Source organism: Cygnus olor, chromosome 12 (genome assembly GCF_009769625.2).
Source record: "Cygnus olor isolate bCygOlo1 chromosome 12, bCygOlo1.pri.v2, whole genome shotgun sequence".
In the NCBI taxonomy this organism is placed as follows: Eukaryota; Metazoa; Chordata; class Aves; order Anseriformes; family Anatidae; genus Cygnus; species Cygnus olor.
In genome coordinates, this window is record NC_049180.1 from 12,801,323 (window position 1) to 12,819,400 (window position 18,078).

Here is an 18,078-nt window from a genome sequence, read left to right on the forward strand (position 1 = left end):
CTGATCTGGTGGTGGCATCACTGCCCATGACGGGGGGATGGGAGTTAGGTGGGTTTCAAGGTCCCTCCCAACCCAAACCATTCTGTGATTCCACAGCTACCTAAAACGTGTGGGGAGCTGGGGCTTGGCCTCTTCTCACAGTTAACCAGTGATAGGACCAGAGGGAACGGCCTCAAGTTGCACCAGGGGAGGCTCAGGCTGGAAATGAGGAGACATTTCTTCTCAGAAAGAGCAGTCAGGCGTTGGGACGGGTTGCCCAGGGAGGTGGTGGCGTCACCGTCCCTGGGGGTGCTCAAGGAGAGGTTGGACGTGGTGCTTGGGCACATGGTTCAGTGGGTGACATGGGTGGTAGGGGGGTGGTTGGACCAGGTGATCTTGGAGGGCTTTTCCAACCTTAATGGTTCTATGTTCTTGGCCAAGTGTCCCACTGAGATGGAGGAAAGTGTCAGCTACAAGAGCAGGACCACAGCCTGCAGCTGGGCCCTTTGGGAACTCATACAAAAATCAACTGCGTAGGCTGCTGGATTAGCTGCATGGGAGTCCCACAGCCCCTGGTGCATTTGGTATGTACACCTGGGAACTGCCCTCTCTATTCAGGAGATTAAGGTTTCACCAGCCCTGCGAGACTCCCTCTGCTGGCACATCCCTGAAAGGGAACATCTGGTGTGCAGAAGAGACAGGATTCATCTGTGCCATGACGGAAGGAAGGCCCAAACTTGACCCAGCCCTGCATCAGTTTATTAGGATTAAAAAACTCAGAGTCAAGCAAGGCACAGGGTATTTGTCCTCGCCGGTCTTTACAAGGAGAGGATGGATTTTGAGTTACCAGCTCTGACTGTGCTTGGGATCTTTCTGTCCTGATTTCTGGCATCACCAGACCAGACGAGATGGCCACCGCCAGACACCCACGCAAGGGTGGACACACCTGGCCCACACTCTGGTTCGTGGCAGTGGAACACAGACCCTGGCTTGCAGGCAGGGCCAATGTGCTTGGGGTACAGGGCAGGGGAGAGGCAGAGATGCACAGAGAGCAGTTTTCAGAGGAGGTTCTTATTGAAGGGCGAGAAATTTTCACCTTATAGCACGGGAAGGGAGGTTCAGAGCAGTGACAGGGGTCTGCCACACGCACCAACGCCACCGCGAATTACACTTGACAGATTCCCGGATGGAAAGAGCAAAGCCCACAGTGGAGCACATTTTAGTAGTTACAAGTCCTCAGAGCCTTTACATCGGTTGTTGGAGGGCAGCTTCAGCGCTGCCTGGCCCTGAGCTCAGCAGCAGGAGGTGGAAGAGGAGGGAAGCTGCAGCAGGACAGGCTGAGGAGGACACAGGAGTGCACCCAAACAGCCCCCCTCAGCCCACCCCGCTCCCTGACCACTGCTGCCTGGGCGAGCAGCCTCACAAAGCCTTCTCATGGAGAAATGAGCATGGGGATGCCTTCGGTGCCTACGCAGGTAGGATGGCAGAGCGCTAACCATTTGCTTCCTCCAGTGCAGATGGGTGCTGGGGCTGATGGACAAAGGACGAGCAGCAGTGGAGAATGGCTGTGACAAGTGGGAGCCAGCAATGATGTCCCTGCTCCACAACGTGGTGCGATTTTGACTAGGCTTCTACAACAACTCATCTACAAGATACATTCAGCAGCGGCGTTAAGTGCTGTGGTTGGAAGTATTCTGCTTGCTTCCTTTCCTTCCCCTTCTTCCACCAGCGGGGAAGGCCAACAGCTCCAGAGCACGCTCTGTCTTTACTTGGTGACTTGATGGATGGCATGAGCCAGGTAACCTACGTTGCCCGACGTAACACCCGCCATGGAGATTCGGCCGTCCTTTGTCATATAGATGGAGAACTCCTTGATCAGGCCGCTCCACCTGGGATGAAAGAGCAGAGTTCAAAATTCAGCCCGACCTCTACTCTGTTAGCAGATTGCAAATTTACCCAGCTTGCCAGAATCGACAGCAAGCTGGGTGCCAGCAGACACATCATCCAGCCACCTGCAGAGCTCTGGGAAAGCAAGAGCTGCTGCTCGACTCTTGGGCAATACACAAACACCGCAGATGTTCAGCCAGGAGTCACCTCGCTGGAGCTGACCTCCAAGGTCACCTCAGAGTGGCACTAAGTGACTGCTTCCTTTGACAGACAACCAGGCTACAATTGCTTTCAGTCTCCACAAGCACAGCAAGGAGCAGAGCAAGACACGGGTCCCCCCGGTGCTCCAGTTCTGCAGGCTTGGAAGACGTTCTTATCGAGAAAGACCTGTCCCTGGAGGCTCATTTTGGCACCCACAGCCCACATCTTTCTGACAAGTACTCCACAGAACACCTCGATACCAGGGGAACTGTGTTTACCTGCTCAGGCTTCAGCCCTGTGAAGCAAAACATGCCAATCTGGTCGGTGATGTGCTGCCAGTTGCGGGAGGATCCCTCTTTCTTGAGGTTGGACACCAGCTGAGTCCGCATGCCGATGATCCGGTCAGCCATGCCCTTCACCTCCACCAGCCTGAGAATTCAACCCAAGACCTGGTCAGAGCAGAGCTGTGATGCTCCAACGCTTCTCCCTCCCCAGCCACCTGGGAAGCAACCCTCTCCACCTTGTACCCCCAAAGCATGGGGTGTGTAACACAAGGCAAAGCAAACCCCAGAGAGCATGAACCTCTTGCTCCAGCTGGGCAGTTGCTTCTTTCTCCCAGCATCCAAAAGTGATAAAAAAAGGTGCTATTTATTTATTTCATAGCTGTTGGACACTACAAGAGAGTCTCAGCATCTCTCACTGCTGAAAGCCATGGCAGAATTGGAGGCCTCATGGCAGCACTGCCCAAACCCACATCAAATAACACCTGGGGGGTGCAGGGGTACCCCCAGCACAGGCAGACAGCCCCAGCTCCGAGGCCGTGCAGCGAGGGGACATCTCTGCCAGATTCTGGATCTGGCCAAAGCAGCGCAGCCCCAGCAAGGCCCCGACACACAGCCAGCCTTTGTCCTGCACGGCCAGCTGCTGCCAGGGACCCAGCACCCTGGGGGAGCAGCGCAGGCTGACGCCAGGAAGCAGGCTTAGGGCACGAGGGTTACATTCCTGAGTCTTTATTCCCAGGGGACTTAAGCTTCCACTTCCCCCATGTGAGACTCACTAAGTGGCTACAATGCTTTAGTCAGTCTTTTGTGGTCCTGAGACAGGCAGCTCCTGCAGACTTCAATCCCAGGGAAGCTTGATCCCCTCCTCTAGAGTGTTTTCTGCCTCAGTAATGCAAAGGAAACCCGTACGTGCCGGGCTGGACTCATACTAGCCGATGCCAGTTGGATCTGAGCAGCGATTTCTCCAGAGGACAGCAGCAGCGCGTGGTGCTGACTGTACCCTGCAGCTATCAGCCAGCTGCCTGTGGCACAGCAGGCAGCAAGCACGGCGTCACGCCTCGCCGTCACAGGCATTGGGAGTTCCCTCTTACCACTCCTTTCGCAGCTCAGGGGTGTTCAGGATGATGGAGGCGATGCGGGCTCCGTTCAGGGGCGGGTTGGAGTACATGGGACGGATGAGGATCTTCAGCTGCGACTCGACCCTCTTGGCTTCCTCTGCGTCACTGCAGATCACCGTGAAGGCACCCGCACGCTCTCCTGAAACGGGGGTGGTCAGGTCCCAGCCTCTGCCCGTGGATATCCAGGGCTGGGGCAGGACTCCTCCAAACACCACGCTGGTTTAGCGGAGCCCTGCCCTCTAGTAGGGTCCCCAGCAGCTCCCTCCTGCGCCCTGTCCAGTACTACGGGATGGGCACGCACAGGCAGCAGCTGGCACTGGGAGAGTGCCAGGCATCTCTAGGAAGACGCTGGCTGCTAATCCAGCCCGGAAGAGTCCCCCCACCACCGCCCAACTCACCGTACAGCCCCATGTTCTTGGCGTAGGACTGCGACAGCACGATGTTGATGCCCTGCTCGATGAAATGCCGCACAGCCCAGGCGTCCCGGTTGATGTCCCCGCTGGCAAAGCCCTGGTAGGCCATGTCGAAGTACACCAGGAGGTTCCGTTTCTGCCAGAGAAGGAGTGGCAGCGTCACAGAGTGTCCAGCTGGTGCTTGCGAGGAGACACCAGGTACGTGAAAGAGGAAACCAGAGGTGGTTTTCCCAGGAAGCGCGCAGCATCCCCAGGACACCTTACTGCTCACCTTCACCATGGCTGCCAGCTCCTTCCACTGCTCCTGCCGGGGATCCACTCCGGTGGGGTTGTGAGCACACGCGTGCAAGAGGATGATGCTCTTCTCTGGAATTTTCTAAGGAAGATGGAACAGCCAGTGAGTGATTGACAACATCTGGGCACTCTCCTCGGGTGGTGAGATGTGACTTGCCCTGGATGGGCCCTGCAGGGCTCCCAGCCTCCGTTCAGCACAGTTAGGCTAACACAAGATCATCCATTCCCCACATCACCTCCCTGCTTCCAGCTGTGAAAGGCGACTCACAGAAATGTCCTCCACGGCTCCAGTGAAGTCAAGGCTGCACGTTTTGGGGTCGTAGTAGCGGTAAGCCTGAAGTTGCAAGCCTGCATCGCGGAAGATTGGCGTGTGATTGCCCAGGAGGGTTTGGGTAGGTACACGTCACGGCTGGACTTGAAGAACCGTTGCTGACCAAGAGAAAGACAGAGTGTTCAAACAGACTGGACAGACTCAGCTCCTGCCAAAAGACGTCTCTTCCTTCCCCAGCCGGCCAGGGACTCACCAAAAAATTGGCTCCAATTCGCAGAGATCCAGTCCCAGAAATACCCTGCACGGTGACATACTGCAAGGGAAGGAACAAGTACAGGAGTCTGAGCAGATGCAGTAGGATACAGCAACAGCCCAGCCACCACGACAACATTAGCGCGCGCACACCACGGTGACAGCTGACCCGAACAGGGACACGGGGCTGGAGGGGACCGCGTGGATCTGCCCCCTGTAGGGCAGGGAGTCGGACCTTTTTGTGGCCCTCTCCTCAGGAAGGGCTGCTTTACCACCGCTGCCGAGGAGGCGGTTAGCCCTGGGGCTAGCCAGCCAGCAGCTCAGAGGCACCAGCAGCCACGCCAGTCCTGCTTGGTGCCCACATACTGCCCACAAGTCACCGTGCTGCCCACCCCCTGCTCCCCAGCCCGCTCCTTACCCGGCCGCTCTTGAAAGCCTCGCTGTTTTCACCCAGCGCCAGTTCTGCCGATGCCCGGGTGAAATCCGCCAGCCCCCCGATGGGCAAATACTCCTTGTCCATCTTCTTAGAGGCTATCATCGCCTCTGCCTGGAAAGAAGGACACACATTCAGCACGGAAAGCATCACCATGGAGAGGACGGTGGACAGCTCACGGTCACTTCTCTTCACATTTGCTCTCTCAAAAGCAGCAAAGGCTGACAGGAGCTTCTCTTCAGAGACCGGGGCCCATCAGAGCCAGAGGAGCAGTACGTTTCTGGTACATTTCCTGCTTTTACCATCAGACAAGGTCCCCCGGCAACCACCAGATCCCTCAGTGGGTGTCACCATCAGCCTGGCAGAGTCAGGTAACTGGGAGCCAGAGGAGAGCACCAATTCCAGCCCAGTACGAGCTAGCGCTGCTGCACAGGGACACACATTTCTTTGCCCACACTGGAATTGTCCCCCAGGATGGGGAGACTTGGCTGTTATGGAGGAGCAGAGGCTGTCTCTACACAGAGACACCCCAAACCAGGTAGGGTAGCAAGCTCTTCGTGGTGCCTTGTCACGCTGTGAAGGTTATGGAACTAGATAAAGAAGACTTTAAAAAAATCCGGGAAACCCAGCCAATTTTGAAAGCAGCCTGACTGACAGCCTTTGGAGGTGGCTGCCTCCAGCTTTGCTGATCTCTGCTTCTTTCAGGCAGAGCCGACACTAGAACCAGTCCAAGTTTTTATTTAACAAAGCATCAGATTAAAATACAGTGATGTAGACAATCGGAGCGCTCTGGGAACCCTGTCCGTACTCCCAGAGCAGCGGGACGACGCTGGCAGCGTTCACACAGCACCAGAAGCTCCTCCTGACACCACCCGGGCTCCCTGGTTATGACCCAGCTGTGGTACGGGCTGACGCAGGAGTGAGGGCAAGGGATGGCTTTAAATCCTACACCAATGAGGAGCAGGGACAGCGCATCCTCCCGACACCAAGGAGACCAGCCAGGCAACGTGCGCGTCAGCTGGCGGCTATTTAGCGGCCTTTTTCCACACGTAGAGCCCCCGAAGGCTCCATAATCCCCTCAAGGGCAGTGTCCATATCCAGCTCCCCGGGCTGGAGTTTTAGAGTTTTAGTCTGGCTTATGGAGAAGCTGGTAACGAAGGCTCAGCAGAATTTCTATGGCTAATCCAGTGAGGGGACAACGTCAGCTCTTTCCTCGTCCCAGAGAGCATCGGTTTGTTCAAGGAACACCTTGAGGTTGAGAATACACCTGGGCTGGGGGGCTCCCGGAAGTCAGCGATAGATTAGACTGACCTGGAAGGGGCCAGGACAACTATTCCCCGTTTTATCCGCTACTACACAACCACCCCGTGCCTCAGAAGCACTGGCACTGCTCACAGAGGTATCTGCACAGCGCCTGCTGCCCCGCAGCACCCGGCTCACCTTGCGAACGCAGCTCAGCACGTACGGCTTCCCGTTGTCGTCCCGGTACGCCCCCACACCCAGGTTCATCTTCTTGGAGTTGGTGTCGCGCTTGAAAGCTTCTGTCACCCCCAGGATAGGGTCGGGGGGACCCATCTCCACGTGGGACCACCATGAGCTGAAGTGGAAGGAGCATCTCAGGGTTAGGCCGGAGGACGGGGCACGGCGCGGTGCCCCGCAGCTCCCGAGGTCTGCACAGCTCAGGAGGACGCGCACCGCCACGGACACAAGCTGCTGTGCTGTGGCTCTGTATGGGCAGAATGGGCACAAACCCCGTGTGCCACCTCCAAGCACGGCAGGGACGTTTCTGGGGGCCCAAGCAGAGCAGCATGAGCGATGCCAGGCGGGCATTTGTGTGAAGCACGAACGCTGAGCTTCTTCCGAGCTCCTGGAGAGGCTCTCGTGCATGAAACTTAACCTGCTGTTCCCACAACGTTGGCTTCCTAGCAGGTATTTCCCTTCCCTGCCCTACAAACCCCGTCCGGCTCTAACACGGGGGTTGTAGCCAGACACTGTTTTCCTAGAAATCAGGCAGGACGCTTTCCTCCCAGCACGACGAGCGAGGAGCTCCTGGCAGCCAAGCACAGGCCCTCCCTGCGTCAGCTCCGAAAGCTTCCTGCCCACTGCCGGGCGTCCTGAAGGCATTGAGCTCCTCGGAACGCCAAGGACAGGACAGGCCACGCTATAAAAAGAAACTCCTTGGCCTCAGCCTCCCCCCGTCCCGCGCTCAGGCTGGTGGGGGCAGGAGGTGTCGGCTTCACCTCGCTGCTCGGCCCGGGGAGGTAACAGCGCCGTACAGGAACGCGGTGCAAGAGGCTGGGGAACCGAGAGAGGCTCTCGTCCCATCAGGAAAACAGAACTCACAAGTCACTTCTCCCTCCACTCAGGCCCTGTTTTGGGTCTGTTTAGACCCAGTTTAGTCGCTACACAAACATACTTCGCACTAGCTCGTGTGTGTAGATTGCTTCCCATCAGAGCCCACACCTCCCTGTTGCCGCACTCTCCCAGCACCGCAGCATTTCCAAACAAAACCCCTCCGTTTCCCGTCTCAACAAGCTCTGTGGCAAAACAGCAGCGAGCACGTACGAGGCAGACACCTCGTCTCGTTTAAAAATGGAAGCAGCGTTTAGCCTCCCCCAGCCCACGGAGCGGAGAGGTAATTAAGACTCGCTAAGCACGGGATCAGCCTCGCAGAGGATGAGTCACTCGTGCCAGGACGCGCCCCGCAGCGGGACACGCGGCGCATCCCTCCGTGGTTTACCTGGCCTGCGATTATTTTGGCGCCCAGGGCTGTCCTCCTGCCCGGCTGCTCACCAAGAGGCTCACGGCGTTCGAGGTGTTCAGGTCCTGCACACCTCAGCAGGTCACAACTGCTGCAATTAGCGCTGATCCTGCGGGCATTCACCTAAGCTCCAGGGCTCCAGAGTTAAATACTTTTGTTCTGAGCCTTTCGACCGGCTTAGGGCCGCTTTAGGGCCGATTTTCCCGTTCTCAGCCCGAGGGCTTTGGGGTGAAGGCAGCAGAAAGGCTCCTCTGCTGCTTCCAGGGAGCGCAGCTGGCAGGGGGACAGGAGGAAACAGCCCACGATGAGATGTCCAAACACACGATGAGATGTCCAAACACACCGAGACACACAGGGAGGGATCAGCCAAAGCCTTCCCAAGGGGCTCGGGACCAGGGACTGAAGAGGGACCTAAGCCCACAGGCCCTACCACACCCCACGTAAGCACGAAGTGCTGCCTCTGCGCTGCATTATATTTTATTTCAGGCAATCCAAAGAGCGCTGCTCTCAGATAAAGGTCAGAGTTATAAACTGCCCGGCCTCCCTGCCCACGCCGCAGGGCTGGAGGCGTTTCGGTGCCGAGACCTGAGGGAAAGGCAGCTCAAGCTGCGGTTGCTCTGCCGGAGGTTTGCTCGGGGCAAGCCAGGAAAAGTTTTTCCATCCACTTCTGGGCAGGAGTGAGTCAGCGCCGGGGCGCGGAGCGGGGCTGTTATCCTGCAGCCTCCCTGCTTTCTGCCAGGCCGCCCCCCACGTGTGATGTGGGACAGAAGGGGCAAAAAACACACCAGGAACCCCATGAAGGCGCACTGCCTGCTAACTGCGTCTGTGGAACCCAGGGGCTGTGCTTTTGGGCTCCCACCAGGCCCACACAGCAAGCTTTCCTCCACGTAGGCAAGCACTTCCAGCTCTGCTGAAGGTTTCCTTTGTTCCCCACGGCACGGCCACACCAGGCGCTGGTTTCAGAGCCTCTGCCAAAGCCCTGCAGCAGCTCTGCAAGCCCCAGCGGAGCCAAGAGGCCAAAGGCTCCGCGCCCGCGACGCCGCAGCTACAGCAAATATTTACAGGAGAAGGACGCCAACGGGCCGCTCCTGCGAGCCCAGAAAGCCCCAGGTGGCCGCGGGGAGCCGCCCACCCAGAGGAGCGTTTACAGCAGCTGCCTCGTGGTGCACGAGGGCTGAGCACCAGCCCGGTGGGACTCGGTGTGCCCAAGGAGCTGCCTTCACCGTTTTGGCTCTCGTCACCTCCGCCCTGACTTCAGGGCTCCTGTGCCCGAGCACGAATTCCTGAAGATGAGGGAGGGGAGGACTGCTGCTCGCTGCTCAGCATCCCCACGGGCTGCGTGGGAACAAGGCACAAAGGCTCCTCGCTCGCAGGAGGCACAGCCTGAGTAGCTTTAGGTGACCTACATCCAGCGGGGTAATTTGCAGCCGTCTAACAAAACCTGAGGAAGGCGAAGCCGCCATGGATTGGCCGCCACGGGCCTGCTGCAGGGAAGGCACAGGACCAAGGGGTCCAAGGGCAGAACGGGGTAAAGCAACGCGTAACAGCCCTCTGCGCCCGCTGCCAACGGGGAAACTCCACTTCCCTGTGCTGCCCCGGGCTGGGGCCCGGTCCCTGCAGCTTCCCAGAGCCAGCAGGGACCAGGAGGCTCTGCTGGGAAGAGCAGCGGGGCTCAGACCCCTTGGCGGGCTCAGCCCCCTTGGCTGCTGAGTGCTGCCACTGGGGTGTCCCCAGAGGCTGCCCTGGGGCTCCGGCTGCACCCCCTGTCCTCACATCCGTCCCTCCGTCCTCGCGTCCGTCCCTCCGCTGCCTTCAGAGCAGGGAGCCCAGTGCAGAACAGCCCCTACGGGAACACCACGTGCCAGGCAGCAGCCCCCGGCCCCATTTCAAGGCACGCGGGGTCCCTGGGACCCCAGTGCACGGGGCCCCCCCCCGTGTCTCGGCGCACAGGAACCCAGCCATGCCGCGTGACCCCAGCAGCCCCAAACCCCGCCTCACCGTGTATGGTGTACCTGGGGCCCCCCCCACGTCCCGAGCCCCGTGCCCCGGTGCAGAGGGACCCCTGCCCCGCTGCGCACCCTGCTGCGCAGACCGCCCCGGCCCCATCCCACGCCGAGCAGCGCCGCCCCCTCCCCAGCACAGGCCCTACTTCTCGGTGCACAGGGCCCCGCGGCCCCATCCCGTGGGCGGGCAGCAGCCCCATACCCTGGTGCACAGGCCCCCGGCCCCCCTGCACGCCCCCGCCCCGTATCCCAGCGCTCAGGGGCCGCCCCTCGCCCCCACTGCGCGCCCCCGGCCCCACTGCGCGCGCCCCCCCCCTCGCCCTCCACGCGCCTCCTCAAGGGCAGCCGGGGGCCGCCGGCCCCGCCCGCAGCCAATCAGGGCGCGCGCCCCCCGACTCGCCCGGCCCGCCCGGCCAATGGGCGCGCCGTCCCCATGGCAACGCCGCTCCCGCCCCCCCCCACCCGGCCTACGGGCCGCCCCGAGGGACACGCTTCCTCACCGCGAAGCCCTCCCTGCCCCCCACGAGGCCGCCCCTCCCCACAGCGGCGGCGGCCGGGCCCTGGCGGCGCCGAAGCGGCTCCGGCGGCGGCCCCCGAGGCCTCCGGGCCTCACCTGGCGCGGACGGCGGCGGCGCGGCGGGGGGCGGCGAGGAAGCGGCAGCTCTGCAGCAGCGCCATGGCGGCGGGCGGGACGGTGTGAGCGCAGCCGGCAGACGGAGCTCCCCGCGGCACCGCACCGCGCGTGCGCAGCGCCACCCACGGGAGACTCCGCCCCCCGGTGGCCCCGCCCCCCGGTAGCCCCGCCCCGCCCACAGCGCCCCCTGGCGGCCGGGAGGTCCCCGTGCGGCAGCGCCCGGCGGGGGGCGCTGGGCTGTACTGGGCTGCACTGGGCGGTGCTGCGCCCTGCTGGGCTGCACTGCACCATACTGGTCGGTACTGGGCTATTCTGGGCTGTACCAGGCCACACTGGGCTGTACAAGACTGCACTGCACCATACTGAGCTATACTGTGCCGTACTGGGCTGCACTACACCATACTGGGCTATTCTGGGCTGTACAGGACTGCGGTACACCATACTGGGCTATACTGAGCTGTACAGGATTGTACTGGACTATACTGGGCTGTACTGGTGTACACTGGGCTGTACAAGACTGCACTGCACCATACTGGGCTATACTGCGCCATACTGGGCAGCACTGCACCATACTGGTTGGTACTGGGCTATTCTGGGCTGTACCAGGCCACACTGGGCTGTACAAGACTGCACTGCACCATAGTGGGCTATACAGGACTGCACTGCACCTCACTGGGCTGTGCTATGCCATACTGGGCTGTACACCACACTGAGCTGTACTGAGCCCTGCTGGGCTGTACTGAGCCATACTGGTCTGTACTTACATTATACTGGGCCTTACAGAGCTGCACCGCACCGGGCTGCAGAGGGCAGCGGTGGGACACACTGGACTATACAGGACTGCACTGGGCCATACTGGGCTGTCAGGGGTTATGTGGGTCTGTACTGCACCACACAGCCTGTACCAGGCCATACAGGACTGCTCCGGGCCCTACTGGCTGCTCTTTCTCCACCAAGCCCGGACCCCCTCGGTGCCCCCCCCCATCCACAGCCCTGTGGGGCTGAAACCCGGTCCCGCCACCCCATTTCCCAGCAAAAAAAGCATTTTAGGAAAAAAAAAAAAGAAAAAAGTCCAACCATGAATGAATGGTGCAACCACGTTTTTTTCAATTTTTTTATTGTTTTTTTTTTTGCTCTAAACCTATTGTTTTTGCCCTGGCGAGGCGGCCCAGCTGCCCTTGCTGAGCCCCCACGGTGCTGCGGCCCCCTCCCAGCTTTGTTTGCGAACTTGTCTTTGGTAACAGAGAAAAAATAAATAAATAAATTAACTCAAGAAGAGACCAAAAACCCAAAAGCATCCCCCCCTCCGAGAAACAAACAAACAGAACAACCGAAAAGCAACCAGGCGGGGGGGATTAAAAACAAAATAAAATAAATAAATAAATATATATTTATGCCCGAGGCAGCTATTTTAATGGGGAAACGAAGCCGGGGCACGGGGAGGAGGAGCCTAGACGGGGGGCTCGCTGCAGAGCACGATCTCCAGCTCCTTGCGGTACAGCCTGCCGCCGTCGGAGAGGTTCATGATGCTCCGGCGGTAGTTGGTGAGCTGCTGGATGCTCATCTCCTGCGGGCGGGTCGGGGCTCTGCGTGCACCCATGGGTGCTGGCAGCCCCCTGCTCCCTCTGTCCCGGGAGCCGCCGCCGCCTCCTGCCTGGCCTGGGCAGGGCCCGTGGGGACGGGGACATGCGGGGAGGGAGGGAGGTGTCGGTCCCCAGGGGCTCCGTCCCACCCCGCCGGTCCCCGCTTACCTTCTTGTTCTTCTCGTAGAGGTCCTTCAGCAGCGCGTCCAGCTCGTGCTCGTCGATGAAGCCGCTCCCGTCCTGGCAGGGGGGACATGAGCAGGGAACCAGCCCGGGACCATCCCGCGACCCCACGTCTCCCACCCCATGGAGGGATTGGGAAATCTCCCCCAGGAGACCCCTCCCCCAGAGCCGCCACCTACACCAGAACCTCCCCAAAGCATCCCCAGCCCTGCGCAGTGGGGACAGCGCTGTGCCGAGCCGCTCCACCCCCGCATCCCCCTCTTCATCCCCTCATCCCCCTCTTCATCCCCACTTTGTACCCCTCTTGCCAGGGGCTCCCCACGGCCCCCTCTTCCCCCAGCTCCCTACCTTGTCATAAAACGCAAAGATGGCGTTGAATTCCTCCGAGGAGAGCTTCATGCCCTGGGCAGCGGGAGACACGGAGGCATGAAGGTGAGCACAGAGGCACATCGCAAACATAGGGTAGGAATTTTATATATATGTGTGTGTATATATATATATTTTACCTGAAACTTAAGAAGGAAGTTCTCTTGCACTGGCAAAAGTCTGAAAAGCAAGGGATGGGTGGAAAATTGTGAGCCAGGCTTCCCAAAACACCGCTCCGGACCAGGCACCACCGCGGTGGCTGAAGTGCTACCGGTGGGCGCAGAGCCCCTGCTCCCAGCCCGCCCAATCTCTGCGGTGAGGAGGGAGCCCAATTTGGCCAAAATCACTTCCCCCCCCCCCCCCCCCCCCCCTTTATTTTCCAGGGTCAATTTTGGGCTGGATCCATCCCCGAGCCACCGCAGGGCACGGGCAGGGTGGGGGCTCAGAGGGACAGGAGTGCAGCCCGGTGTGGGACGGTGGAGCAGAGGGGACCTGGCGCTTGACGTTGCCTTTCCAGAACACAGATTCTGGGCTTTCTTCCTTAAAAAAGACGGTCAGTGAGGCCAGGTGGGTCCTCACGGTCCCGCCCTGACCCTTCTCCTTTGCAGGGAGACACCGCGGGGTGGAGGAGAGCCAGAGCGACCTCCCGCCAGGCATCTTTTGGGCTTTGTGTCCCTCCCCACCGCCCCGTGGCCTTACCGGGACATCTCCGAGAGCCCCAGCTTCCCGTCCCCGTTCATGTCGAACATCCGCAGCTGCAGGACACAAGCGGCCCCCGGTCACCCACTGCTGCCCCTGCGCCCCCTTCCACCAGCACCAGGGAGGGGAGCGATGGCTCCGGGCTCCCTCCCACCCGCCGTGGGGCAGTGCTGGGACCCCGCGGTCCCACGGGGCCGGGCTGGGGGTCCCCCCGCTGGCTGCCACCTACGATGGTCTGCGTGTACTCCTGCAGCTTGGGCTCGTCGTACGGCCGGTTTGCCTTCTTCAGCAGGTCCGACAAGAAGCCCTGCGGGGACAGGGGCCGCGCCGTCCCGCTGGCTGTCACCCCCCGTGACAGCGGGGACGTCCCCGCGCCCACCCGCTCGCAGCCCACCTTGAGCTCGTTGGCCTCGATGTAGCCACTGCGGTCCGTGTCGTACCGTCTCCACGCCTGGGAAGGAGCCGCCGTGAGCACCGGCGGGTGTCCCCGCACGGATCCTTACCCCAGCGACACCCCCGATGGGGATGGGGACACCGATCCCACCAGCAACCCGTGGGGTCGGTCACCACCCCGTGCCTCCATCGTCCCGCCGTGGTGGGTCACCCACGGGGCAGGACGCTTCCCAGGCCACGGCTTTGTGCCGGAGTTGAGGCGCTATTGTCCTTGCTGTGGCTCACCAAGTGGGTAATTAATATTTAATTACCTTCCCCAATTAAACGGAGCTCTCCACTCTGCTTTCAGGTGTGGCCTCCAGCTTGGACCTCAGGGTCACTGTCCGAGCGTGGCGTGATGGCCACCCACCGGACACTGAGGTCCCCTCCAGCCCCAGCTGGGGTCGATTTTACCCCCAAAATTCCTTGGGGACGATTTATCCACCAGGCTGCTTTCTGGGGCTGGTTTTACCCCAAAAAGCAGGGGTTTGGGGCTGCTCGTGAAGAGCATCTCTCCCTGCATCACCGAGCACCAGCGCGAGGTGCTCGGCTGCCCCAAGGTCCCCCGAAGCCAGGTGGATTTCGGTGGCAGTGCCACTTGTTCTGGCAGAGGATCCGGGCACCGCAGCGGTGGGGAAGGTCCACGCGCCGCCCGCCCCGCTCACCTCCATGAACTCCGCGCTGGAGCCCACGTGCTGGCGGAAACACAGCAGGAAATTCTCCTCCGTGGGCAGGATCTGGGCCAGCTGTGGGGAGCGCGAGGGTCAGCAGGGACCGCGGGGCATCAGCGGGGCACCACGAGCTCACGGTGCCCTGCTCGCGGCCCCGACCCAGCTTTGCCGAGCGTCTCCCCACCCGGCTGCACTGCTGGTCTCACCGCCCTGTCCTCCTCCTCCTCCTCCAGCATCGCTCACCTCGGCCATCTCGATTTTGCCGTCCGCGTTTTTGTCGTACTTGTGCATGAACTCCTTCATCTTGTCGCCCAGCTTGTCCTTCCGGGAGTCCTGCTGGCAGCGAGAGGGGTCAGGAGCGTTTTCCCTGCCTTGCTGTCAAAACCCTGAGCTGTTCTTCCCATCCCATCCCTCCAGGAGAGGGGACGCAGGACATGCAGCCCAGCCGGGATGACATCAAATGGCACAAGCAACACGGCCACCAGCGTCCCAGCACGACCAGGACCAGGGCCGGGAGCCCCCAGCCTCAGCTTCCCATGCGGACCCGTGCCTCAGTTTCCCCCCACCCCTTCGGGAAGCCCTGCAGCTCCCCTGATGTTTTTAACTAGGGCTTCTTCGTTCAAGGCATGCTGCCACCGACCTGGCGGTGTGCCAGTCCCTTCCCAGGGGGGTCCCCACCCGCGGGACCGCGCGGTGACCCAGCACAGTGGTCCCACCGCTCTCCCAGCCATTCCCCAGTGAGATGCATCTGCCAGCAGCCCAAGATTTGGGGCAGGAGGGACGTGGGGCAGGAGGGAGCAAAGCCAGGAGAGCCCCTTACCACCCCGGCCCCCTTCCGAGCGCTTTCCAGCTCCTGGAAGAAGTTTTCCAGCTCCTTGCCTTCGATGTAGCCATTTCCTGGGGAGGAAGTTTTAAAAAAGGGAGCTAAACCCCTCGGGTGTTTTCCAGGGCAGGGATGCTGCCGGGGGATGTTTAATTAAACCTCTCGGTCCTGCCCGAGCATCCTCCAGCCTTCGGGAAACGGCGCAGCCCCGGGGTGGGACAGAGAGGTGCCCGAGGGACGGGGTCCTCGGTGCTGCCACCCACCAGAAGTCCTCCTGTCCACACCTGGCACAGCTGGGGCGGCCGCACTGGCTTTCCTCCCCCTTTCCTCCGCACTGCCTGACCGAAGGCGAGCTCAGGCTCTTCCTTGCAGGTATCCATAGCATGTCCCCCTCCCCCCAAAATCCCCCAGTCCTTCCCCATTTCAGCCTCGGAGGCTGCTCAGGGCTTGAACCATCGGTGCCGGCGGACCCCAGGCAGCGGCTCCACCACGGCACCTGCAGCCGGGCGGGGGTCCCACTGGGATGAGGGGGTGGGCAACAGCCCGGCGGGGACCTCGGGCTCCTTCTCCTGCAGGGATTTCGCCTCTGTCACCCAGCCAAGGTCACGGCCGTGGCGTCTCCTTCCCAGCAGGGACCTCCTCGCCCTGCAGCCTCGCCGGGGATGGGCACCAGCCCCTCGCTGCACCTCTCCCGCTGCCCCCCGGCTGGTTTCGTCCCCCCCACAGGGACGCCCAGCTTTGGGTGCCCCCCGCAGCCCCAGCGCCCTGCAGGGGGGTTACAGCACCCTGGGGACACGTCCCCGAGACTGGGGACAGAGCCGAGGAAGGCAGCTCCGGGGCACCACCGCTCCTCCTCCTCCTCCATGGGTGCAGGGGGGAGAAATCAGCGGTGGGGTTGAGCTGGGAGAGGAACGACCCCAGAAACCCATCGCCTGGCGTCTCCTGCACGAGCTGCCGCTCGCTTCGGGTGTGAGCTGCTGCCCGCAGAGCGCCGCGGGGATGCTCGGGGGTGCCCCGGCCACCCCACCGCGGGCCCCGACACGTCCCCGTGCCACTGCCACGCGAGTCCCCCGGGCATGCAGCGAGCCCTGCGCGGCCACCGGGCACCCCCTGGCCCTGGCGGAGTGGGGCTGGGGGCCGGCAGCGGCAGCCGCGGGGAGGGGGCAGCTGCAGTGGCTGGAAGGGACTGCGGGGCACCCGGAGCTGCTCGCCTTTTCCTTTTTTTTTTTTTTTTGTTGTTGTTTTTGGCATTATTTTTGCTTCTTCTTTCCACTTTTTTGCCTTTTTTTCCTCCAATTTCATTGTTTTTTTTTGCCAGTTTGATTTACCCTTTTTTGCCCTTTTTGTCAATTTGTTTTGCCCTTTCTTGCCAGTTTGTTTTAGCCTTTTTTTTTGCCAGTTTGTTTTGCCTTTTTTGCCCTTTTTGACGGTTCATTTTGCCTTTTCTTGCAAATTTGTTTTGCCATTTTTTCCTTTTTTTTTTTTCCCAATTTGTTTTGTCCTTTTTCCCCCTTTTTTGCCATTTTTTGGCCTTTTTTCTCTTTTTTTTGCTAGTTTGCTTTACCTTTTTTTTTCCCCTTTTTTGCCAATTTGCTTTACCTTTTTTTCCCCGTTTTGCCAAATTCTTTTACCTTTTTTTTTTCCCCCTGTTTTTGCCAATTTGTTTTGCTTTTTCCCCCCCTTTTTTGCCAGTTTAACTTGCCCTTTTTTTTTTTTTTTTTTGCGCAACACATCACATTTAAATTTTTTTTCCCTCTTTCTCACAATCCCCCTGCTCTCCCCCAGCAGCAGCAGCAGGGCACGGAGCAGCTGCACATCCCATCCCATCCCATCCCATCCCACGCACCGGGCGAGAGGGGGGGCTGCGGCCGGGACCCCCGACCACCCCCCGCCCCCCTTCCCCCCGTCCCCCCGCACTGACCGTCGGCGTCGAAGTGCCGCCACACGTCGAGGAACTGGGACGCGCTCAGCTCGGCCAGGTGCAGGTGCGGGGCGCGCTGCGGGGCCGCCCCCCGCTGCGGGGCCGCCGCCTCCCTGCCGGCCATGCTCCGCCGCTGCCGCCGCCGCCGCCGCCGCCGCCCGCTTTTATACCGGGACGGGCGGGGCGCGGCCGCCAGGGGGAGCCGGGGCACGGGGCGACGGCGGCCGGGGCGGGGGAGAGGGGGACGGGGGGGGTGGTCCCGGCCTGGGGGCGTCCTGTGCCGCCTGCCCTGTCCTGTGTCGCTTGTCCCCGTCCTGTGTCACCTGTCCTCGTCCTGTGTCACCGACCCCCTCCCCGTGTCACTTGTCCCCGTCTTGTGCCGCCTGTCCCATGTCACCTGCCCCTCTCCTGCATCACCTGCCCCTGCCCCGTGTCACCTGCCCCTGTCCTGTGCCACCTGCCCTTGTCCTATGTCACTTGCCCCCGTCCTGTGTCACTTGCCCCCGTCCTGTGCCACCTGCCCCCATCCTGTATCACCTGCCCCTGCCCTATGTCACCTGCCCCTGTCTTGTGTCACCTGTCCCTGTCCTGTTCCACCTGCTCTGCCACATATCATCTACCCCTCTCCTATATCACCTGCCCCCGCCCAATATCATCTACCCCTGTCCTGTGCCACCTGCCCCTGTCCTGTGCTACCTGCCCTGTGCCACTTGACCCTGTCCTGTATCACCTGCCCCTGCCCCATGTCACCTGCCCCTCTCTGTGCCACCTGCCCTTGTCCTGTGTCACCTGCCCCTGCCCCATGTTACCTACCCCTGGCCAGTGCCACCTGGCCCTGCCCCATGTCACCTGCCCCATGTCACCTAGCCTTGC

At 61.0% G+C, this 18,078-nt stretch overlaps 2 protein-coding genes across 3 annotated transcripts; both read right to left on the bottom strand.

The window, feature by feature from the left end:
• Window positions 1-1,040: 1,040 nt before the first annotated feature.
• GOT2 (glutamic-oxaloacetic transaminase 2) lies at window positions 1,041-10,668 on the bottom strand. Its single transcript, XM_040571166.1, is given in 11 exon segments — window positions 1,041-1,868; window positions 2,346-2,496; window positions 3,440-3,605; window positions 3,865-4,015; window positions 4,151-4,255; window positions 4,442-4,551; window positions 4,554-4,602; window positions 4,698-4,757; window positions 5,115-5,243; window positions 6,570-6,726; window positions 10,507-10,668. Coding segments are annotated over 11 exon segments (1,362 nt in total). The 5' UTR covers window positions 10,572-10,668; the 3' UTR covers window positions 1,041-1,649.
• A 963-nt stretch (window positions 10,669-11,631) lies between these two features.
• CALB2 (calbindin 2) lies at window positions 11,632-17,359 on the bottom strand. Of its 2 annotated transcripts, none has more exons than XM_040571427.1 (11): window positions 17,206-17,359; window positions 15,282-15,358; window positions 14,705-14,794; window positions 14,456-14,536; window positions 13,753-13,809; window positions 13,588-13,665; window positions 13,359-13,414; window positions 12,800-12,839; window positions 12,642-12,695; window positions 12,279-12,350; window positions 11,632-12,094 (listed from the first exon to the last, which is right to left on the bottom strand). In XM_040571427.1, the coding sequence occupies exons 1-11, from the start codon at window positions 17,327-17,329 to the stop codon at window positions 11,978-11,980; spliced, it is 846 nt and encodes a 281-aa protein (XP_040427361.1). In that variant the 5' UTR covers window positions 17,330-17,359; the 3' UTR covers window positions 11,632-11,977. The 2 variants fall into 2 exon arrangements, with proteins under 2 accessions (XP_040427361.1, XP_040427360.1); XM_040571426.1 differs by having other exon boundaries at window positions 14,705-14,797.
• Between the last annotated feature and the right edge of the window lie 719 nt (window positions 17,360-18,078).